The sequence below is a fragment of the Colias philodice genome, chromosome 28, assembly GCF_061535455.1.
Source record: "Colias philodice isolate Cphi_HAF_F1 chromosome 28, ilColPhil1 Martin Lab GWU primary, whole genome shotgun sequence".
Lineage (NCBI taxonomy): Eukaryota > Metazoa > Arthropoda > Insecta > Lepidoptera > Pieridae > Colias > Colias philodice.
The window spans coordinates 3,911,310-3,929,835 of record NC_143113.1 but is presented as its reverse complement, the minus strand read 5'-3'; the positions used below and the strand labels follow the sequence as shown (position 1 = coordinate 3,929,835).

The following is an 18,526-nucleotide window of genomic DNA, read 5'->3' as shown; positions in this document are numbered from 1 at the left end:
CAAAATGGCGGCACGTAGTTCCAGTTTTTGCCACCGGGTCAGATAAGTTTGTGGCACTGTAATATCAATTATCAATATAATAACTACGATATTTATGATAACCAAAGACACATAAATAATTAAAAATATAACAAGTTCAATTACTATAATGGACATAGATTTAAAATAGAAACCTATTTCGTTAAAGTGGGAATAGATAAGTAAAAATTCATTGAAATTGATCAAAAATGTTTCCCGCCTTTACGAAATAGTTTTAAATATAAGTACATTCTTAGTCTAAATTATTTACAAAATATTGCTTACTTGGAAGTATTTTTATGGCCATTGCCATTCCGGCGACACTAAATTCGTTTGAAATTTAGAATATTTAAAATCTTTAATGAATAAAATGAATATAAAGGAAAAACATTTGGACAATTTTGAGCTTGGTCAATTTATTAAGATTGGAATATAGCAACAAAAAGAGATGGTTTATACGTTAAGTATATATGATAGAGTGAGATAGGTGATATTTTTAAAGTGAAACTTTTATTACATCGTCTCAAACTTTTTGGTCTGTGTAGCGCATGTCGCGTGTATCGCGGCTGCCGAGTAGGTATAAAGCAATGCTCGGAACCGTACGATAAGTTTCACTTTTACCGTGTAAAACCACACAACATTTTTTTATCTCTATAAAAGATCTTTCTTTAGCTATTATTCCAAAGTATTGCCAGAACAATTAATTGAGAAATGCATAATTTTGTTACCAGATAAAAATAAGCTCTTACACTATAATATTACTAAATTGGCACAGTATCTATACACATACACATACAAAACTACGAAATTTCTTAGTTAATAAAACAAATGTATAAAAGTATCAGAAACTTTACTATTATTATGGAATGGATTACTTTATTCACATTTTTAGAGAGCACATGACATACGCATGACATTTTTTGTGACGTCATAATAAAAAAGGGCGTGTATGCCAAGCACATGTGTCAGAAGTGAAACTTCTTTGTCAAGATTCAAAGATACCAAAATCGCTTTACTCCATGACGTGACGGTATTGCCATGACGCGACCTTGAAATTTTACTCTCATCGCTACAGAAGTTTCAGCTCAAAAATGTCATGCGTTGTAATAAAATGTCATGTTTTATAAAAAAAATTGCTTGAATATGTAAAATGTGCGTATTATTTTAGAATAAAATCCTTATTCCTAATAAAAGAAGGTAGGAAATAAATTCGAAGATTTTTGTAGGAATACAAAATTTGGCAATTCGAGTATTAGAATATTTAGAGAGCCATAAAGAAAATCGTTATTATTTACAATAGACTAAAATTGCTACAATACAAATTCCAAAAACAGAATGGTTATAGTGAACACGGTTGTATTAATTCTATACATTGATGTAATCAAGAAAAAATATATTAATAGGCTTAAGCTTAATTTTTTTTGCTTTAAAATCTATTAAAATTTAATGAGTGAGTTCACAAGTGAGCTTTTTCTGTATTTTTTTTTTATGAATTATGAAAGAAAGAGATGGTTTTGCAAGTTAAATTGAGATTTTTCAAATAATTTTAATAGTAAATTGAATATTTAAAAATCAAGTTTTGGTACTATATTTTCATTTTTGATTACATCAACGTCTCTATAGCCTTGTATCGAAATTTTAAAGATTACCAACCATCTTGGTTATAATATTCCGTCAACAATTCCGATTTTTATTACTTATATTTATTTTTAAAACACATCGTTGTTATTTTTAAATAAAATATATAAGAAAAAAATGTGTTCGTGTACTAGTGTACACACGTAAGAAGTGAAACTTCTTTATGACCTTATTTTTCAAAAAATAATTTACATACTATAATACGTCAATCACGCGTGGTAGGGATAAAAACAAGATGGCGCGTAACGGAAAAATGTCACGCGTAACGAAAAAATGTTACACTAAATTTTTTTCCAACCCCGATAAAGAAGTTTCACTTCAATAAAGCGTCTAAAAAATAATTTTATCTAGAATATTAGAAAAAATATTGAAGAAAAATCATAGACAAACAAAAATCGCATAAAAAATGTCCCTTTTAATTCTAATACATAAAATAAAGATTTAGGAACAAAAATATTAGCAAAGTAACATTAAATACAAAATTTTCACTTAACGAAGAAAACCATTTTTTAATTATACCTATTAATTTGTGCTCTTTTTCCTTAAAAACTAAAATCTAAACGATTTAATCCAACAATCCAATTAATGTTAAAAATCCCTTCGCATTTATTTACGGTTAAAAAACAACCATTTGTACTAAAACAATGATATTATAAGTAGAAAGGTCTATAAGCTAAAATCGTCGAAATGTGGCTAATTGGCCACAATTGACTTCAGTTGTCTCTTTCGCTCACGATAGTTGAATGCCATCTCACTTTGACGTCTAATCGTGTGTGCGTTAGTGTGCAGTTCTTGAAGATCTAATGTTGTGTAGGTATCCATAACTTTTTAGGGTTCCGTACCCAAAATGTAAAAATTTTGGTCCAGTAAAAAAATAACTGAGATTTCACTGTCCGTCTGCCTGTTCGTCCGTTTCTAAGCAGGTTATATCTCATGAACTGTGATAGACAATGAAATTATAGTATTTCTGTTGCCGCTATACAAATAATAAATTACGAGGTTAAGCAACTATTGGCACGGTCATAAATTGGATGGGTTACTCATTTTTCTAGCTCTTTAGCTTATTTATACGGAATCCTTGCGAGTCCAACTCACACTTGACCGATTTATAATATCATTAAATCAATCTGTAACTTGTTTCTCAGACCCACTCTGCCAACCAGAGTCCATAGTATTTGTATCACTATAGCAATGATGGTGGTTCGTTTTCAATATTTCCTCTTTCACATTTTTCACTGGCTCATATTGAGAATCTGGTCCTAAACATTTAGCCTCTGTTTCGTTAGAATACACTATTTCTTGCCTCGTATCATCGTCAGACAATAATGACTCTTCTGTGTTAGGAGATAGAGGCGATATTACTGGAGCTTGGAAATCTTTTGAATCTTTAGGTGGGTTTTTAGGACTTCTCTTTGTCATTTTTAGAGGACTTATATGTGGCCGCATTTTAGGACTTCCTTCTATTCTGAGGCTCGAGTTTAAGTCTGACATTCGTCTATCTTCGAATCTGTCACTCATTCTTTCTCTGTCACTCATACGTTCTCTGTCACTCATTCTTTCTCTGTCACTCATGCGTTCTCTGTCACTCATGCGTTCTCTGTCACTCATTCTTTCTCTGTCACTCATGCGTTCTCTGTCACTCATTCTGACTCTATCTCTCGATTCAATCATTTCGCCAATCCGATCTCTAGAATCTATGCGATCCATTCTCTCCATTCTGGAAGCTTCGTTCATTCGTTCAATGCGAGATTCGTTCAATCTCGAGTCCTTCATGTCATTCATGTCGCTGATTCTATCGATTCTAGAATGTCTGCATTCGTTCATTCTATCGAATCTGGAGTCATTCAATCTGCCTTCGATTCTAGAATCATTTAATCGTCCATCAATTCTAGAGTCATTCAATCTTGCATCACTCCTGTCGATTCTAGACTCATTCAACCTACCATCGCTTCTATCAATTCTTGAATCATTCAATCTTCCATCGCTACGGTCGATTCTAGAATCATTCAACCTCCCATCAATTCTAGAATCATTTAACCGATCTCTAGAATCAATCCGTTCAATTCTATCCATTCTATCATTCCGTTCATTCATTCTCATCGAATTATTCAACTGTTCGATCTGTTGTTCCGTCAAACGTATCGAATTGTTTATATCCTGGCGCATTTTGTCAGTTTTTTTGTCTGTCTGTCTGGGTCTACGTTTGGAACCCACTTGGGGCTGTGGTCTTTGTTGTCGTGTTAATGTGAATGAGCCTGTATCGGATTCAGATGTTGATTCTGGATGATTCTCTATTGTACCGACTAATGCAGATACGTTGGGATTTATGCAGCAATCCGCCTGTAATGAATAAGAGATTTCTTAACATTAGAATTGTAAATAGAAAAATATTATTCACAGTGAATAAATACATATTACTGGTATAATTTTATCGAATCACTTTTCAAGGTAATTTCAACATAAGCTTATGTAGTAAATGTCAGTTTGTCTGTCTATTATGCTGGTTCACGCTACGTTTCATAAAAATTACTTAAAAAATAGCTGCAAATCTGTAGTTTCTTTTTAATAACCACTAGATGATGGTTAAGAAAATAATGAAAAAAATATGATAAAGGTTATAATACAGAAATTATTAATTCTTAATACTCACATTGCAACAGCTAGATACATCTGCGAAATACACCTCAGATTCAGTGTTTGGGTTCCCTCCACGGTGACAGTCTTGCATTGAAGATCTAGGTATAAATTGATTGTATTATTAATATTATATAAAAAAAAAACAGAAAATTTTTTGCCAGTTTAAATGTATTGGTATTTTATATACTAACATTTGAAAATAAAAGAAAATTATACAAAGATGAGTATTAATTTATTTTAGACAATAAAATAGTATTAAGTTGAATGTTAGTTCAAATGAGTAAATAAATTATATTATTAAATAAATTACATTATTTTTATTCTCGTATTATGGTCAAACAGGCATGCAAATTATAAAAAACGATCTAGCCATTCCTAAGTTGTGAATAATTTTTATAGTATTACCTGATTGGAGATTGTTTGTCATTCTGAAATGCTAAATTCTCTTTGCCTTGTTTCATGCACGAGTCAGCGCTTTGATCTGAAACTGAAATAAATTATTTTTAATACATATAAAATAACTAGCTGCGCTCCGCGGTTTCACCCGCGTGGCTCCGTTCCTGTTGGTCTTAGCGTGATGATATTATATATCCTATAGCCTTCCTTGATGAATGGTCTATCTAACACCGAAATAATTTTTCAAATCGGACCAGTAGTTCCTGAGATTAGCGCGTTCAAACAAACAAAGAAACTCTTCAGCTTTATAATATTAGTATAGATTTAATTACATTCACACAATAAATTGGAATGCCATTTTACCAGAGCGAATAGATGCACATATTACTGTAATAAAACAGGCAAACTATTTTACTGTATCTTTTTTTTATAGAAGTACTTTTCTGGAGGGACCGATGTATTTTTGTTTTGAAATTACATAGTATAATTTACAAAAAAAAATTACAGTACCTTTTTTTCTAAAGTTCATAAATTTCTTTTATTATTTATATTTCTCTTTTAAAATATAATAAAATCATACCTTTACTAGCACTCTTCTGATGTACACACTCCATATTTTCCTCCCCACATTCTCTATGTAAATTGCCCACACTTAGTCCCATACGTGGACAATTTCTATACGGAACCAAATGACCCCTTAAAGTATTAAACCTTTCTTGGTTAATTTCTTGAATTTCTTGCGGGTATAAATGTATTTCTTGACTCATGTGCGCGAATTCTGGGTTTAGTCTCATCAATTCCGGGTTTAGACGTAATAGTTCTGGGTTGTGTAATAGTTCTGGGTTACGTAATAGTTCTGGGTTGGTTCTCAATAGTTCTGGGTTATTTCTTAACAATTCCGGGTTGGTTCGTAATAGTTCTTGATTACGTAATAGTTCTGCATTGCGTAATAATTCTGGATTGGTTCGTAACAACTCCGGATTATTTCTCAACAGTTCTGCACTGCGTAATAGTTCCGGATTGGTTCTTAATAGTTCTGGATTGCGTAATAGTTCTGAGTTACGTAATAGTTCTGTGTTACGTAATAGTTCTGGGTTACGTAACAGTTCTGGGTTACGTAATAGTTCTGGGTTACGTAATAGTTCTGGGTTACGTAACAATTCTGGATTGGTTCTCAACAGTTCCGGGTTCAACCTAACTATTTCCGGGTTCAATCGAACTATATCCTGGTGTAAATACGAATTTCTTGTACACGTGTGTGTTTGTGCGTTGTGTTCGTTTGTTCTGTGTACATCGATGTGATGGAGGAGTGTGGTGGTCGCTGGGTCTTGGTGTAAATGGTGTCTGGAATTTAATTAAATTGGATTAAAGTAAAAAGTTGAGAATGACTTCAATTTATATATAGATAGATTACTCTTTATTGCACACACAAATTAACATAAAACACAGATAGATAGACAAACAGAGACAGATTTATCTGAAAAACCGGTTGTTCGTAATTGCTATGATAGTCTGATGGCATACACAAAATCATTTTTAAACTATTTTCCTACTACATATATAACTGACAAAATATATTGTGAAAGATATATCAAGTATACTCCAAATTCGACAGCTGTTGACTTGTTAGATAAAGTGTGATTTAATTATTTAAGAAACATATTTTCTAATTTCATTATTAAACATAATATATAAAAATAATAAACGATACATTTAGAATTTTCTTATATTATACTGTCACATATGTAAAAATTTAACTCAATAATAAATATAAAACTTACCGACTACCACTCCTGCCTTGCGGGCTATACGGGGGCGGTGGTCCCCAAACCCCAGTTTGATTATCCAAACTGGACCCCTCGAACCCTTCCAACCCCTGCAACCCTTGCAACCCCGAAGTCTGCGGGTAATTCCCGCTTTGCCCGAACTGCTCGAAGGTTGGGTATTGTGTTTGCGGTTGGTCAGTGTCGCAGAAACCGTAAGCACTGTCGCCTGATTGCGGGACGCCTTCCATGCGACAGCGGGAACTGGGTAAAGTGGGTTTTATTTAAAAAGATATATATACATTATACATATAAATAATTTAGATTTTTTTAATAAAAAATTAATAGAAGAAGCTATTGAACCATTTGTTTCATATGTAGACTTTTATTCGCTTTTAAATTTATTTTTATTACAAAAATTAGGACCTGTTTGTGATTTAATTAATTTTAAACGAGTAAAAGTTACCATATATTCATCAAAAATTATTTATAAATTTTTATAACAAACTAGCAAACCGGGCGAACTCCGTTTCGCCACCAGAGACACCTTTTCTTTGCTATAAACCTCACGGAGCCCGAGACCTTTCCAACGAATGCAAAACCGTGGAAATCGGTTCGTGCATTCTGGAGTTATAGCGTCAGGAAGGAAAACCCGATTTATTTTTATATAGTAGATGATTTGCAAAAAATTATAGTGTTTTCAATAAAAGTACCACCGGCATAATTTATAATATCTACAAATTAAATTATATTATAAACTAGCGGTCCGCCCCGTTTTCGCCCGTGGTACATATTTCGCAATAAAAGGTAGCCTATGTTCTTTCTCAGGGTCTAAAGATTATCTGTGCCAAATTTCATCAAAATCAGTCCAGTAGTTTATGCGTGAAAACCATACATACATACATACAAACCTTTCCTCTTTATAATCTTATATCTTATATATAAAATTCTCGTGTCACAATGTTAGTCTGCATACTCCTCCGAAACGGGTGGACCGATTCTCATGAAATTTTCTGTGCATATCGGGTAAGTCTGAGAATCGGCCAACATCTATTTTTCATATGTACCACGGGCGAAGCCGGGGCGGACCGCTAGTATTAGTATAGATTAGTATAGACAACTCACTTTTGACTATTCCCTCTTGGCCAAGGGAACCAACTCCATGGCGATGTCTTTCTACCAGATCCAGGGTTCGGTGAATATAAGTTTCCTATACGACCTGCAATTTTAAATTATATTTTTGATAAAATATCCACAATTTATGTACACATTTTAGTTAGACACTTTTCATTGATTTTTTTTAAAGTTACACACGACAAGACGTTTTATTATTTTTTATGTGTATTTGCGTATAAAGTGTAAATAATATAAGTATCAAAAATACAATTATGAGAGAAATCACAATTTTTATTTATTTATTTAATGCTTGCTTTGACTCAACATTAAAATAATATTATGTATATCGTATTTTTTGTGTGCTTTTGAATGTGTAGGTACGAATGCGTGTATGATGTGAATGTGTACATATGTGTGTATGTTTATGTATGTGTGTTTTCCAAAAAAATTTTGCAACTTACCAGGCGCCCAGAATCTATGTTGTAAACTAAAATCCCAGGCTGGCTGAGTTGTATGACATTGCGCGCAGCAGCTGCAGTTATTCTGCGAATATAATTAAGAAATATTATTACAATTTACAGATTTATATAAACAGTAAAATCTATAAAAAAATGCTGTTTTTTTTCTTCTTTTTCTTCTACAATAATTTTACTATAAACTAATTTTTAAAAGTAAAGTTATTGGTTATGATTGCTGTATTTTAAATTTTGAGGCTAAACGACATTAAGAAAAAGTCCATTCTTATCTATTTTATGAATTAACATATTTTTTATTACTTAACATAGATGGTATTTATTTAATAACTAGCTGTGCCGCATAGCTCCGCTCCTGTTGGTCTTAGCGTGATCTATTCTCTAGCGTGTCTTAGCCTATAGCCAAATCGGGCCAGTAGTTCCTGAGATTAACGCGTTCAAACAAACAAACTATTCAGCTTTATAATATTAGTAAAAATGTACCTGTACCGGTCTTCCAGTAGTAGCAGCAGCTTGTCCAGCCGGAGGTCGGTACAGCGAGCGACAACGCAGTTCTAACTGTTCCCAGTACATTTTCTTACGTTCGTGGCTATGAGGGTAGATAAAAAAATATTTGTAGGTTGTTTGTTGTTATTTCTTCACGTATACACGTGTAACAAGTAAAAATTTTAGATATTTCCAAAGATATTGAACGATGAAAGCGTAGTCAAAATCTTTGGATATTTCATATATATACATATAATATAACTGGGCGAAATAAAAAGTTAAAAGAAAAGTACAATATTATAACACATGAAATTTAGTCAGTAATTCTATTTACAATAAACTAAACATATTTTGTCCAGAATATCAGAAAAATTTAAAGACGATGATCTAGACGATGGTGATGTGTGAAAGTTGAAACTATGGAAGCTACATATACATATGTATTTTGGAAACTAAAGGAAACAAGACAGCAAAAAAATATTGCAAACGACGCCACGAGCATAATATAGCCATCGGTGGAAATCTGTAAAATTATAAATCGCAACACGATAACCTAAATCCATTGAACTTTATCCAATTTCCTATTAACGTCATAAACAACCTTGACTGAAACCTAATTTCTACGGTAGCATTGTTGCCATAGCAACGGAAACGTCATATTTATTCACACCAAAACCGCCTTTAATTCCTACCTAATAAATACGATAATCCTTCAAAAGAGTCGCACATGTCAAACGCCAAAAACATTCAAGACGCGTCAATACAACTTTATTTACAAGAATTTTATAACCATTTACTAAAAATCATGTCGCAAATACAAACGCACCATCGCAGTAGTATAAGCCAACATTCGCGATCCGTGTGTCAATTTCTAAACGATACGGACGAATTGTCCGATTCAGAACTTGTGAAACTAGTAAACGATCTAAAACAGCAGATACGTGTACTAAATTTGGAAAACGAGATCTTCGAACGGACTATTATGAGGTTGGAACCAGCTTTAATGCATGGAATACAACAGGCTTTGGAATTTGCTGCGAAAATGCAAAGTGGGTCATCTCTAAACGTAAGCAGTTTCATCAAATCGTCTTCTAAATTAGGTATGGAATCAGTAACTAGCCCTTCTAGAATGTTAACAAGCCCTTCCAAAGTTTCCGCACGACGCGTGGAATCTTCCGCCAAATTTAGCGGAACAGTTATCTTTGGAAGCGGCCCGAGAATAAACGTCCTTGAGCGACATGAATTAGTCGGTGTAGAAATGGAGATTCTAGTCAATAACTTACAAAAGGCAAGGAACAGAGCGGACAAACAGCACGCTCTATTAAAAGCACAGTTGGAAGAAATTGGTATTCGAGAGGTGGAAATTAAAAAAGCAAGTGAAATGTTCGAACATGAAGTAATAGTTGAGGGTTGGGATAAAATAGCTCAAAGGATCCCCGCTGAAATATGGATCAGATTCATGACAGAATGGGTTAAAATAGTCGACGGACAGATTGGTAAATTGCGTTTACGTACTAGTACACTAAACACGCAGTATAGCAAACTGAAGGGACAGATAAAAATTAAAGCCGAATTAAGCGAAAGCCTACGCCCTGTCGACTTTGATAAACTCAAAATAGAGAACGACGAATGCGAAGACATTATAGACATGAAATTACAACAGCTAGCTGAATTAAAGAAAATGACGGGCGACGCGAATTTAAACCTAACAGTGCACAAGAAATCAATGATGGAGCAAAATAGTTATTTGACAAACGTACTAAAAACGATTAAATTGAAGCAGAAACAGACCAAAGAGCTTGACAAGGAAAGAGATGTTATTCAAGTACAAGCGGATAGTTTGGCTCAAAGACTGGATGATGTTAAAAAAGTCAGACTCGCTTATGAGGTACCAGATATCATGGATTATGTAAATATTAAGTCTGAAGTCACTGATTTGAAACATAGTATAAAATTATTGGAAAACAGAGTGCATATTCAACAAATTGCGTTAACGTCTTTGACTAGGAAATTGAATATGATGTTTATGAGTTAAATGGTGTATGCAAATTATTTATTAAAATCTATTTGTTGTTACTTTTGTTTATATTTAAAAAAGCCATACTTTGACACACATTGTAAATAGTATAAGGTTCATATAGGTCTCTTCATATAATGTAAATTTTAGCATGTTTTAGCATGTATTATGTAGAATTGTTTTTTTAAGTTTAAAGTATATATTAGCAAGCTATAGAGCGCGTGTAACTTCTATGTTCATATAAGCTTATATTGGCACATGCACCTCTCTACCTTGACAAACACAATTAGTATAAAAAACTTCGACGAGAAGTATTTTAATTTTTATTTGTTATTGTACAAAAATGGTTACTCTCCCTCTCCCTTCCTCTCTCTGCTCTCCTCTCCATCTCCTCTCTCCTCTCCCTCTCTCCTCTCTCCCTCTCTCTCTCCTCTCCCTCTCCCTCTCTCCTCTCCCTCTCTCCTCTACCTCTCTCCTCTCTCTCTCTCCCTCTCTCCTCTCCCTCTCTCTCTCTCCTCTCCCTCTCTCCTCTCCCTCTCTCCTCCCTCCTCTCTACTCTCCCTCTCTCCTCTCCCTCTCTCCTCTCCCTCTCTCCTCTCTCCTCTCCCTCTCTCCTCTCCTCTCCCTCTCTCCTCTCCCTCTCTCCTCTCCCTATCTCCTCTCCCTCTCTCCTCTCCTCTCCCCTCTCCTCTCCTCTCCCTCTCCCTCCCTCTCTCCTCTCCCCCTCTCTCCTCTCCCTCTCTCCTCTCCCTCTCTCCCTCCTCGCCCTCTCTGCTTTCTCTCTCTCTCCTCTCCCTCTCTCCCTCTCCCTCTCTCCTCTCCCTCTCCCTCTCACCCTCTCCTCTCCCTCTCACACTCACTCACCTCAGCAGTTGATACGCGAGCATGCAACTAAATATGCACACGAGCACAGCGGTCACAGACAGCGCGAAGACCCCCCGCAGGCACCAGTATAGAGCGCCGTGTACTACTGCGCAGTCGGTTACGCCTTCGAATACGCAACGGACACCTAAAAATTAAAAAAAAATTGGTTGTCTGTAAAGTCGGTTTACTGACGATAGTTGAACGTGACAACGTCCGATTATGCTTCTTTGTCGCTCGTTCCGCGCTCTCGCTTGCACTTCAAGCCTTACATGGAACGCCTCAGGGCGAGGTAACGCCGCATGAGTCATGTTTTTTCGTGCGTGCAGCCGGCTATCGAATTATAAGACGTTGTCACGTCAAAAACACGCTTAAACACATGATATTATTGTATTGTGACAGATCCTTGTAGTACAAAGTTTGAATTATCTGTTCGTAAGTGGTTCAAAATCCAGTTGAAAGTACAAACATACAGTTGAAGCTAATACAAGCGTGTTAGAATACATAGTAAACATTTCTTGTCATTTTCGGAAAAATATTGAATGGGAGAAGAATGGGATTTTGAATTTGAGATTTTGAGTTTGAGTTGGAGTTCAAGTTCGAGCTTAAGTTTGTGTTTAAATATAAGTATGAGCTTAAGTTTGAGTTTGAGCTCAAGTTTTCGTAAATAATACATACCATCATCATCAATACCCGCTTGCTGTGCTTCAGGCGATATCGAGAAACAGGAACACGTGCGCGTGAGTCGAGTGTACTCACAATACTTGAGAGTTTGGAGCCTGTTATAAATAAATAAATAAATCATTTAATTGCATAAAATCAAGAAGCGGGAACGATTTTTTTCTATTCTTTATAAATTCATATTTATAAAGCATTTGAATGCCATAAAACTAAAACTAAATTCTGCATAAAATCATTAAAACGAAAAGCCACCCCAGTCCCTAAAATAGTAAAGACTGTTATTCAGGAGTGTGTGCCTTCCATTTACAATTATTATTATTAGTGCAATCACAATAATATCAATTTAAAAATGTTGTAACGTGTTTTAGTACTAGATGGCGCTGTTATTAAAATTTAGTTTTCAGCGAAATATTTCTTTTATGTAAGAGGATATTGTAATTTACAGATATAAACATAGATTGAAAACAAATAGAATAATATTAACAAATTACAAAATTTACATAATTGGATCATTAGATAAGTTATTATTAAAATATCATTCACAATAATAAACAGACACACTATAATTTAAGTATCCGATTGTTAGTTCGTTTGTCTTGGAACTGCTGAATGGATTTTTTTTAACCAGTTTCAGGACCTGAATTCAACTTAATATAGAAAATTTTGATAAGCTTTATCCTCGGTCATATTAAGTCTATAAAAAATATGAATTCAGACTAAAAAAAATAGTAAAAAATACTCACTTATTCATATGTATAACTGTAGTTGTTATTGTAACGAGCACACAAGTGAGCGCGCACACGAGACAGCAAGCGCCGACCACTTTGATCTGGAATAAGGGAAAATGTGTTTTATTTGCATAGTAATAACGTTTATTTTGGTTTGGCAATTTTGTGAAGTATTGTAGATTGAATAATGTGTTTTATGTGTATTATTGTAAAGGCTAATTTTCCTCTAACATGTTACAAATACAGTAGTTTTTGCTGAATAACAAAAAATATTCAAACTGAAATGATTCATTTACGATTATTGGAGCCAATGCTAAAATATTCTGTTAATACATATTAGTTAGGAACTTTATCTTGGCAAATTGTTTTCACAAAAATTTAAAATAAAAGTAAAATTCATTTGTTTTTAACATAAAAATCAATAAAAATCATATTAATGCATGCATGAACTACATTCATCTTTTTTTTCGATTTACTTTAAAAATTTACCGATTTCACAATAATTATTCCACCCCTTTCATATCCTTTTAATGAATTTCCAAAAATTCCTTTATAGTGATAACCATAGAAATCTAAATAACAAGACACATAGAAGTGCTATAATGTCATAATTCGTATGAAAACCGCTGTCGCCAAAATCAACACATTCAAACCGAAAGCTAAACAGTACACACAAGTAAACTATGCCTTTTATTGGACAGCTTGATTTTAGTGAAAACTAACTTAACTAACTATTAAATTAAGCTTTTGAATATGTATCCTAACGCACGAATTTACGGTTTATTTTAGAATAACATCCCTAAGTATATGAGACTTTTTGCTCCAATACGAACAAACGTGATAATAAGAATGGTCGACTGTGTCATTCATTGTTATTTCGATTACTATGGTGACACTCGTAATACTTGTAAATATTCTATAATTTTAAGAAAAAACGGCATTATTTCTAAAAAAAAATATTTTCCGATGAAATATTATTCCTTTATAAGTATAATTACAACTTGTGGAAGAATTTCCGCAATGGGAATTGCTGAAACACACCATGTATAGGTACACTCATACGTCTCCAGAGCAACTGAACAGTGACGAATGCACTGGTGATGTGCAAATCACCTGAGTGGCGACAAGGTCACGCACGCTTACGACTTCTAGTGTCTTGTTATTTAGATTTCTATGGTGATAACCTATAAACTTCAAAACATATTTGTAATGCAATCAAAAAAAAACTGGGTTTCGGTCAGTCAATCAGTTATTTTTTCCTTTAATTTTTACATCATGCTATTATATCCATATGCATGCTAAATTTCGATAAATCATGCCAATAAATGTAAATCGAACATACTTTTCTTACCATATAGCTGTACCGATTTCTTCTGCGGGCCAGACTCATAATGCAGACGCCTGTTAGCACCAACTGCGGACAAAATATATTTATTAGACTTATACACTTTATTATATTATACATAAATACATGAAAAAATATAGCGAATTTTCGTGAGAGAAGATTGTTTAACTGTGTTTTTTTTTTGTTACTTTAAGCGAGGTTCGAAGGCACCATCATTTTAGCAATTTTTTGCATGTACTTATACAAAGCATTTTTTTTTCACAATATCACACTTATATTCATTCTGTGATATTGTCTGTAGCAAAAGCATTATTTTAGTCGTTTATTTTTGGTATAATGTGTATGGGAACATTCTTTTTTTAACTTTTTCTTTAAAACCTCACCATATAACCGTTCATTTTCATGATAAAGTGTGTTTCAGAAGCATTTTTTGAGATATTTTTTGTCTTTTTTTTCGATTTTTTTCCACTTACCATAGCAGCAGGCACAGCAGCGGGAACAGTCTCCAAATGATGCGGCGAGGCTGTATACGCCCGCAGCAGTATATGCTGTGCCGCTAGCAGTCCGCCGAGCGCAGCTGCAAGAGCCCCGCAGCCACAACACCACCAGGCGTATTTTTTGCGTCGGCATGGCGTGTCTGTGCAGCCGACTGGCGCTGGAAGCGAGGATATATGGATAAATGTATTGATAAAAAATAATATATGGTTATAAAATAATCACAGGGAAGATTAGAAAAAATAAGCAGTAAAAAATAATAATGGTTGATAAAAATGAAAACTTTTAACTAAAGTTTCGGTTAAACAAGCGTATAGCGAACCTATAAGATTTTTTCCCGTAGCCGCCTAAATAAGTTTTCATTTCAAAAATTGTAAAGAATTTTAATGAAAAATATAATAATATGTACTAACACGAGTTTGTCGTCCGTGGGTATATTAATTATTTACGCAAAGCTTTGAAACCAAATTAACTAAAATTACATACATAGGTATATACAGGTGTACGTATGTATGTTTTTTTTTACAAGAAATGTGTAATTATTGTTGTTCTTTACAGAACAGATATGAAACTGGTTGTAAAGCCTTATAATTTTCGCTAAATAAATGGGCTGTAATGTTAATTATAGTTACAGAAATATATATAGAGGTTCAACATCATATTTTTATTTGTTACTAGCGACCCGCCCCGGCTTCGCACGGGTGCAATGCTGATTCTACTTTAATACACTACAGAAAAACTGTGAACGTTGTCTAAAAAACATAGCGGCCCGGCGCGGCCGGCCGGTACCGCCGCAAATGCTACGTCCCGCAATTTTTAAATCTGTAATATCTTCGAAAATATTCACTTAAATCATACGGTGTAAAGGGCCATATAGATCTATATTAAATGAACAATGTATTCAAGGTATTTAATTGGTTAAGGATTAATGCTGTATTGGTTAAAATCGCATCGAAAATTAGCCATTATTTGTCGTAAAAAGTAAATGACAAAAAAAAGTTATTGTGGGTTAGCCATAAGAGATAGACATATACCATCGCGGACTTTTCTGTAGACCTTTTCAATGTGTATAATACTTAGTACATTATTTTGATAAAACTCGTAGGGTTCAGCCTGCGTTTTCCAAAAAATGTAATTTTTTACGGCATCACATTAGAAACCTAAAAAATAACAGTACTTCTCCACTATTTAATGGATGTTATTATACATATAAACCTTCCTCTTGAATCACTCTATCTATTAAAAAAAACCGCATCAAAATCCGTTGCGTATTTTCAAAGATTTAAGCGTACAAAGGGACATAGGGACATAGGGACAGGGAAAGCGACTTTGTTTTATACTTTTTTATTTGTTATGCTTTCAACCCGGAACTGCTCAACGGATTTAGCTGAAATTTTGTACATAGATAGATAATATTTGAAAAAACTACTTCCATGTGTGAAGTTAGCTTTATAAACAAAAGAAATTTAAACTATTAATTTACAATCTATATTTATGTTGTTTACCAAAATACGGTGGAGGCGGCACATAATGTTGAGCTACGTCAGCGGCGATAGTTGACTGTGGTGTTGACACTTGATATTGTAACACTTGCATTATACCAAAAGTTACCATAACACAAACACACACTTATACACACACAACATCAATAAATATCGATTGTCAAAAGTTCCGATTCAAATCTGACAACGAATTCGAAACGCGCGCCATTTTCGGAAAATCGATATTACACGCAAACACTACGCTTGGCACATACTGCTTATAAAAAAACAATTCCGTAATTAAATGTACTGGCTGTTTATAAAATTGACAATTGATTATCCGAAAAAAAAAAGAACGTCAATTTTTTTTCTAATATCACTTTTTTTTAAACGTATAGAGCGTAATTCCAACTGGAGTATGCTTTAAAAAAATGACAGTCTAATTTCCGAACACTGCTTTATAATTTCGTATTTGTTTTCGTAATTAACATATTATTTACTATTTAGCACTGGAGACGCGTCTAGGTTATGTAGAGTACAACAATGGGACTGCTTCGCGCAGGCGCAGTACTCCATTACATCAGGTAAAAAGGGATTACGTTGACATAAAACCTTAGCTATAGACTACATTTAAAAAAAATAACAGGTAAATAGTATTGTTACAGTAACATTCTTACTTTTGAAAGCCTGATAAAGGTTTGTGGGAATTTTGGACACCTGTTCTGAATGTATGTGAAATTTTATTTTGCGTAAATCAGTGTGACATCTTTTTACAAATGGAGCAAACGGAAGGCATAAATTTGTGATTTTTGTTTGCATTTTCAATGTTACAGATAAATGTCACTGAATAGACATTTTACATAAAGGCTAGTGATGCAGATTGTTAAACAATTTATTGTTATTTTTAAATATATTATTAAGTTTTATGGGTACGTATTAAAAATACTATTCAGCACCTATAATGTTTGTCAAGGCGGGAGCGGCTATTGTGGTAAATGTTGCATAAGAAAAATTCTAATTTTTAACTCGACAAATAGTTTAATTCATCAACAGACAATAGACATCTTTTTTTAGACATCATTCATCAACAGACAGTGCGAGACTGTTTAGAATATGTTGATGAAATGTTGTCACTCTTCCCTGTGACTCTTCCGCCAAGAATAAGATGCTGTATTGATGCAACTTCGCTACATGTTGTTATAACCCTGGTGATTAATGTATGTATGCCATGATTATGGCTCCGGTTAGTCGCCAACACGAGACTTTACCTATCACATCATCATGTATCCTGATAGTCGCCAACACATTTACGTGGATAGGTTAATAACCTACCAAAGTATATTATTAGAGTGTTCATCATAGCACCTGAAAACTACTAACTAACGAACTCACAATTACGACTCCAACATTCATACTTACCTACTAACAAACTCACCATTATGTCGTCTGTTAGTCGCCAACACACTAGCCGGCGGGCGCGGGGGCAGCGCAGGCGGCGTGTCCGTCTTCGCGGGCGGTGGCGGGCCCGGCTCGTCCGCGCATGCGTACTGTGCGGCTGGCTTGCATGTGCATGCCACTTGATACTATAGTGAAATGACGTTATTTTTGGTTTAGCTACGACATGAAATACAAGATATTTACTTCTACACTTTTCAATAGTTTTACAGCTATGTAATGTTTGTATAATGAACTAGCTGTGCCGCGCGGTTTCACCCGAGTGGCTCCGCTCCTGTTGGTCTTAGCGTGACAATATATAGCCTATATTACCCGTGGATAATGTAGCTTTCGAATGGTGAAAGAATTTTTAAAATCGGTCCAGTAGTTTATGAGCCTATTCAATACAATCAAACAAACAAAGTTTTCCTCTAATATTAGTGTAGGTGGTGTAGATGAATACCAATTAGAAATATTGTCATAAAGATATATTTTTAACTTCAATGACTACAAAGCAGTTCACATTATTTGAAGTATTCGTAATTATCTCAAAACCTGCCGGTGTAAGTCCGTGTATATGTATTGTATTTTCCTTAGTAGAAGTAGTACCTAAATAAAAAGCAATAAAATTAACAATACTGATAGTTGTTTCGGAGAAATTAGCGGACAAACATAAACATCTTAATATTAGAACTCATAAAAGTTTAATCTCACAATGACACTTTATAATACACAAAATAAAAGCATCGAAATGAGTACAAAGGAAAGCGTTAGTCTATATAAACAAATGGCTTATCACTAAATAGCAATATCTTCCAGGCTACCTAAAGCCTTGTTTCCACTTGAGCATGCTCAGGCGAATGAGCGGCTCATTTGGCCGAACCGCTCAAGTGGAGACGCCTGAGCACGCGCGGCCCGAGCATGCTCAGGCGTCTCCACTTGAGCGGCTCGGCCAAA

General features: G+C 34.3%; 2 protein-coding genes across 7 annotated transcripts in view; one reads left to right on the top strand and one right to left on the bottom strand.

The window, feature by feature from the left end:
* LOC149476289 (uncharacterized) overlaps nt 1-18,526 on the bottom strand; it is a 31,253-nt gene that overhangs the window by 617 nt on the left and 12,110 nt on the right. Inside the window, exons 3-17 of one of the 6 annotated variants that reach the window (XM_089712141.1) lie at nt 17,571-17,718; nt 14,633-14,814; nt 14,157-14,228; nt 12,830-12,915; nt 12,084-12,184; nt 11,409-11,553; nt 8,525-8,630; nt 8,030-8,111; nt 7,578-7,671; nt 6,471-6,716; nt 5,270-6,033; nt 4,699-4,780; nt 4,307-4,391; nt 3,668-3,996; nt 64-3,559 (exon numbers count right to left, since the gene is read on the bottom strand). In XM_089712141.1, coding sequence (XP_089568267.1) covers nt 2,779-3,559; nt 3,668-3,996; nt 4,307-4,391; nt 4,699-4,780; nt 5,270-6,033; nt 6,471-6,716; nt 7,578-7,671; nt 8,030-8,111; nt 8,525-8,630; nt 11,409-11,553; nt 12,084-12,184; nt 12,830-12,915; nt 14,157-14,228; nt 14,633-14,814; nt 17,571-17,718 — 3,303 coding nt within the window. In that variant the 3' untranslated portion in view covers nt 64-2,778. Of the gene's footprint in view, nt 1-63; nt 3,997-4,306; nt 4,392-4,698; nt 4,781-5,269; nt 6,034-6,470; nt 6,717-7,577; nt 7,672-8,029; nt 8,112-8,524; nt 8,631-11,408; nt 11,554-12,083; nt 12,185-12,829; nt 12,916-14,156; nt 14,229-14,632; nt 14,815-16,159; nt 16,665-17,570; nt 17,719-18,526 lie in introns of those variants that run through there. The other 5 variants (XR_016317863.1, XM_089712137.1, XM_089712139.1 and 2 more) reach the window with 5 other exon arrangements.
* Nucleotides 9,333-10,562, top strand: LOC149476290 (cilia- and flagella-associated protein 263). The gene has a single exon (XM_089712434.1). It carries the CDS (start codon nt 9,333-9,335, stop codon nt 10,560-10,562), a length of 1,230 nt encoding a protein of 409 aa, XP_089568560.1.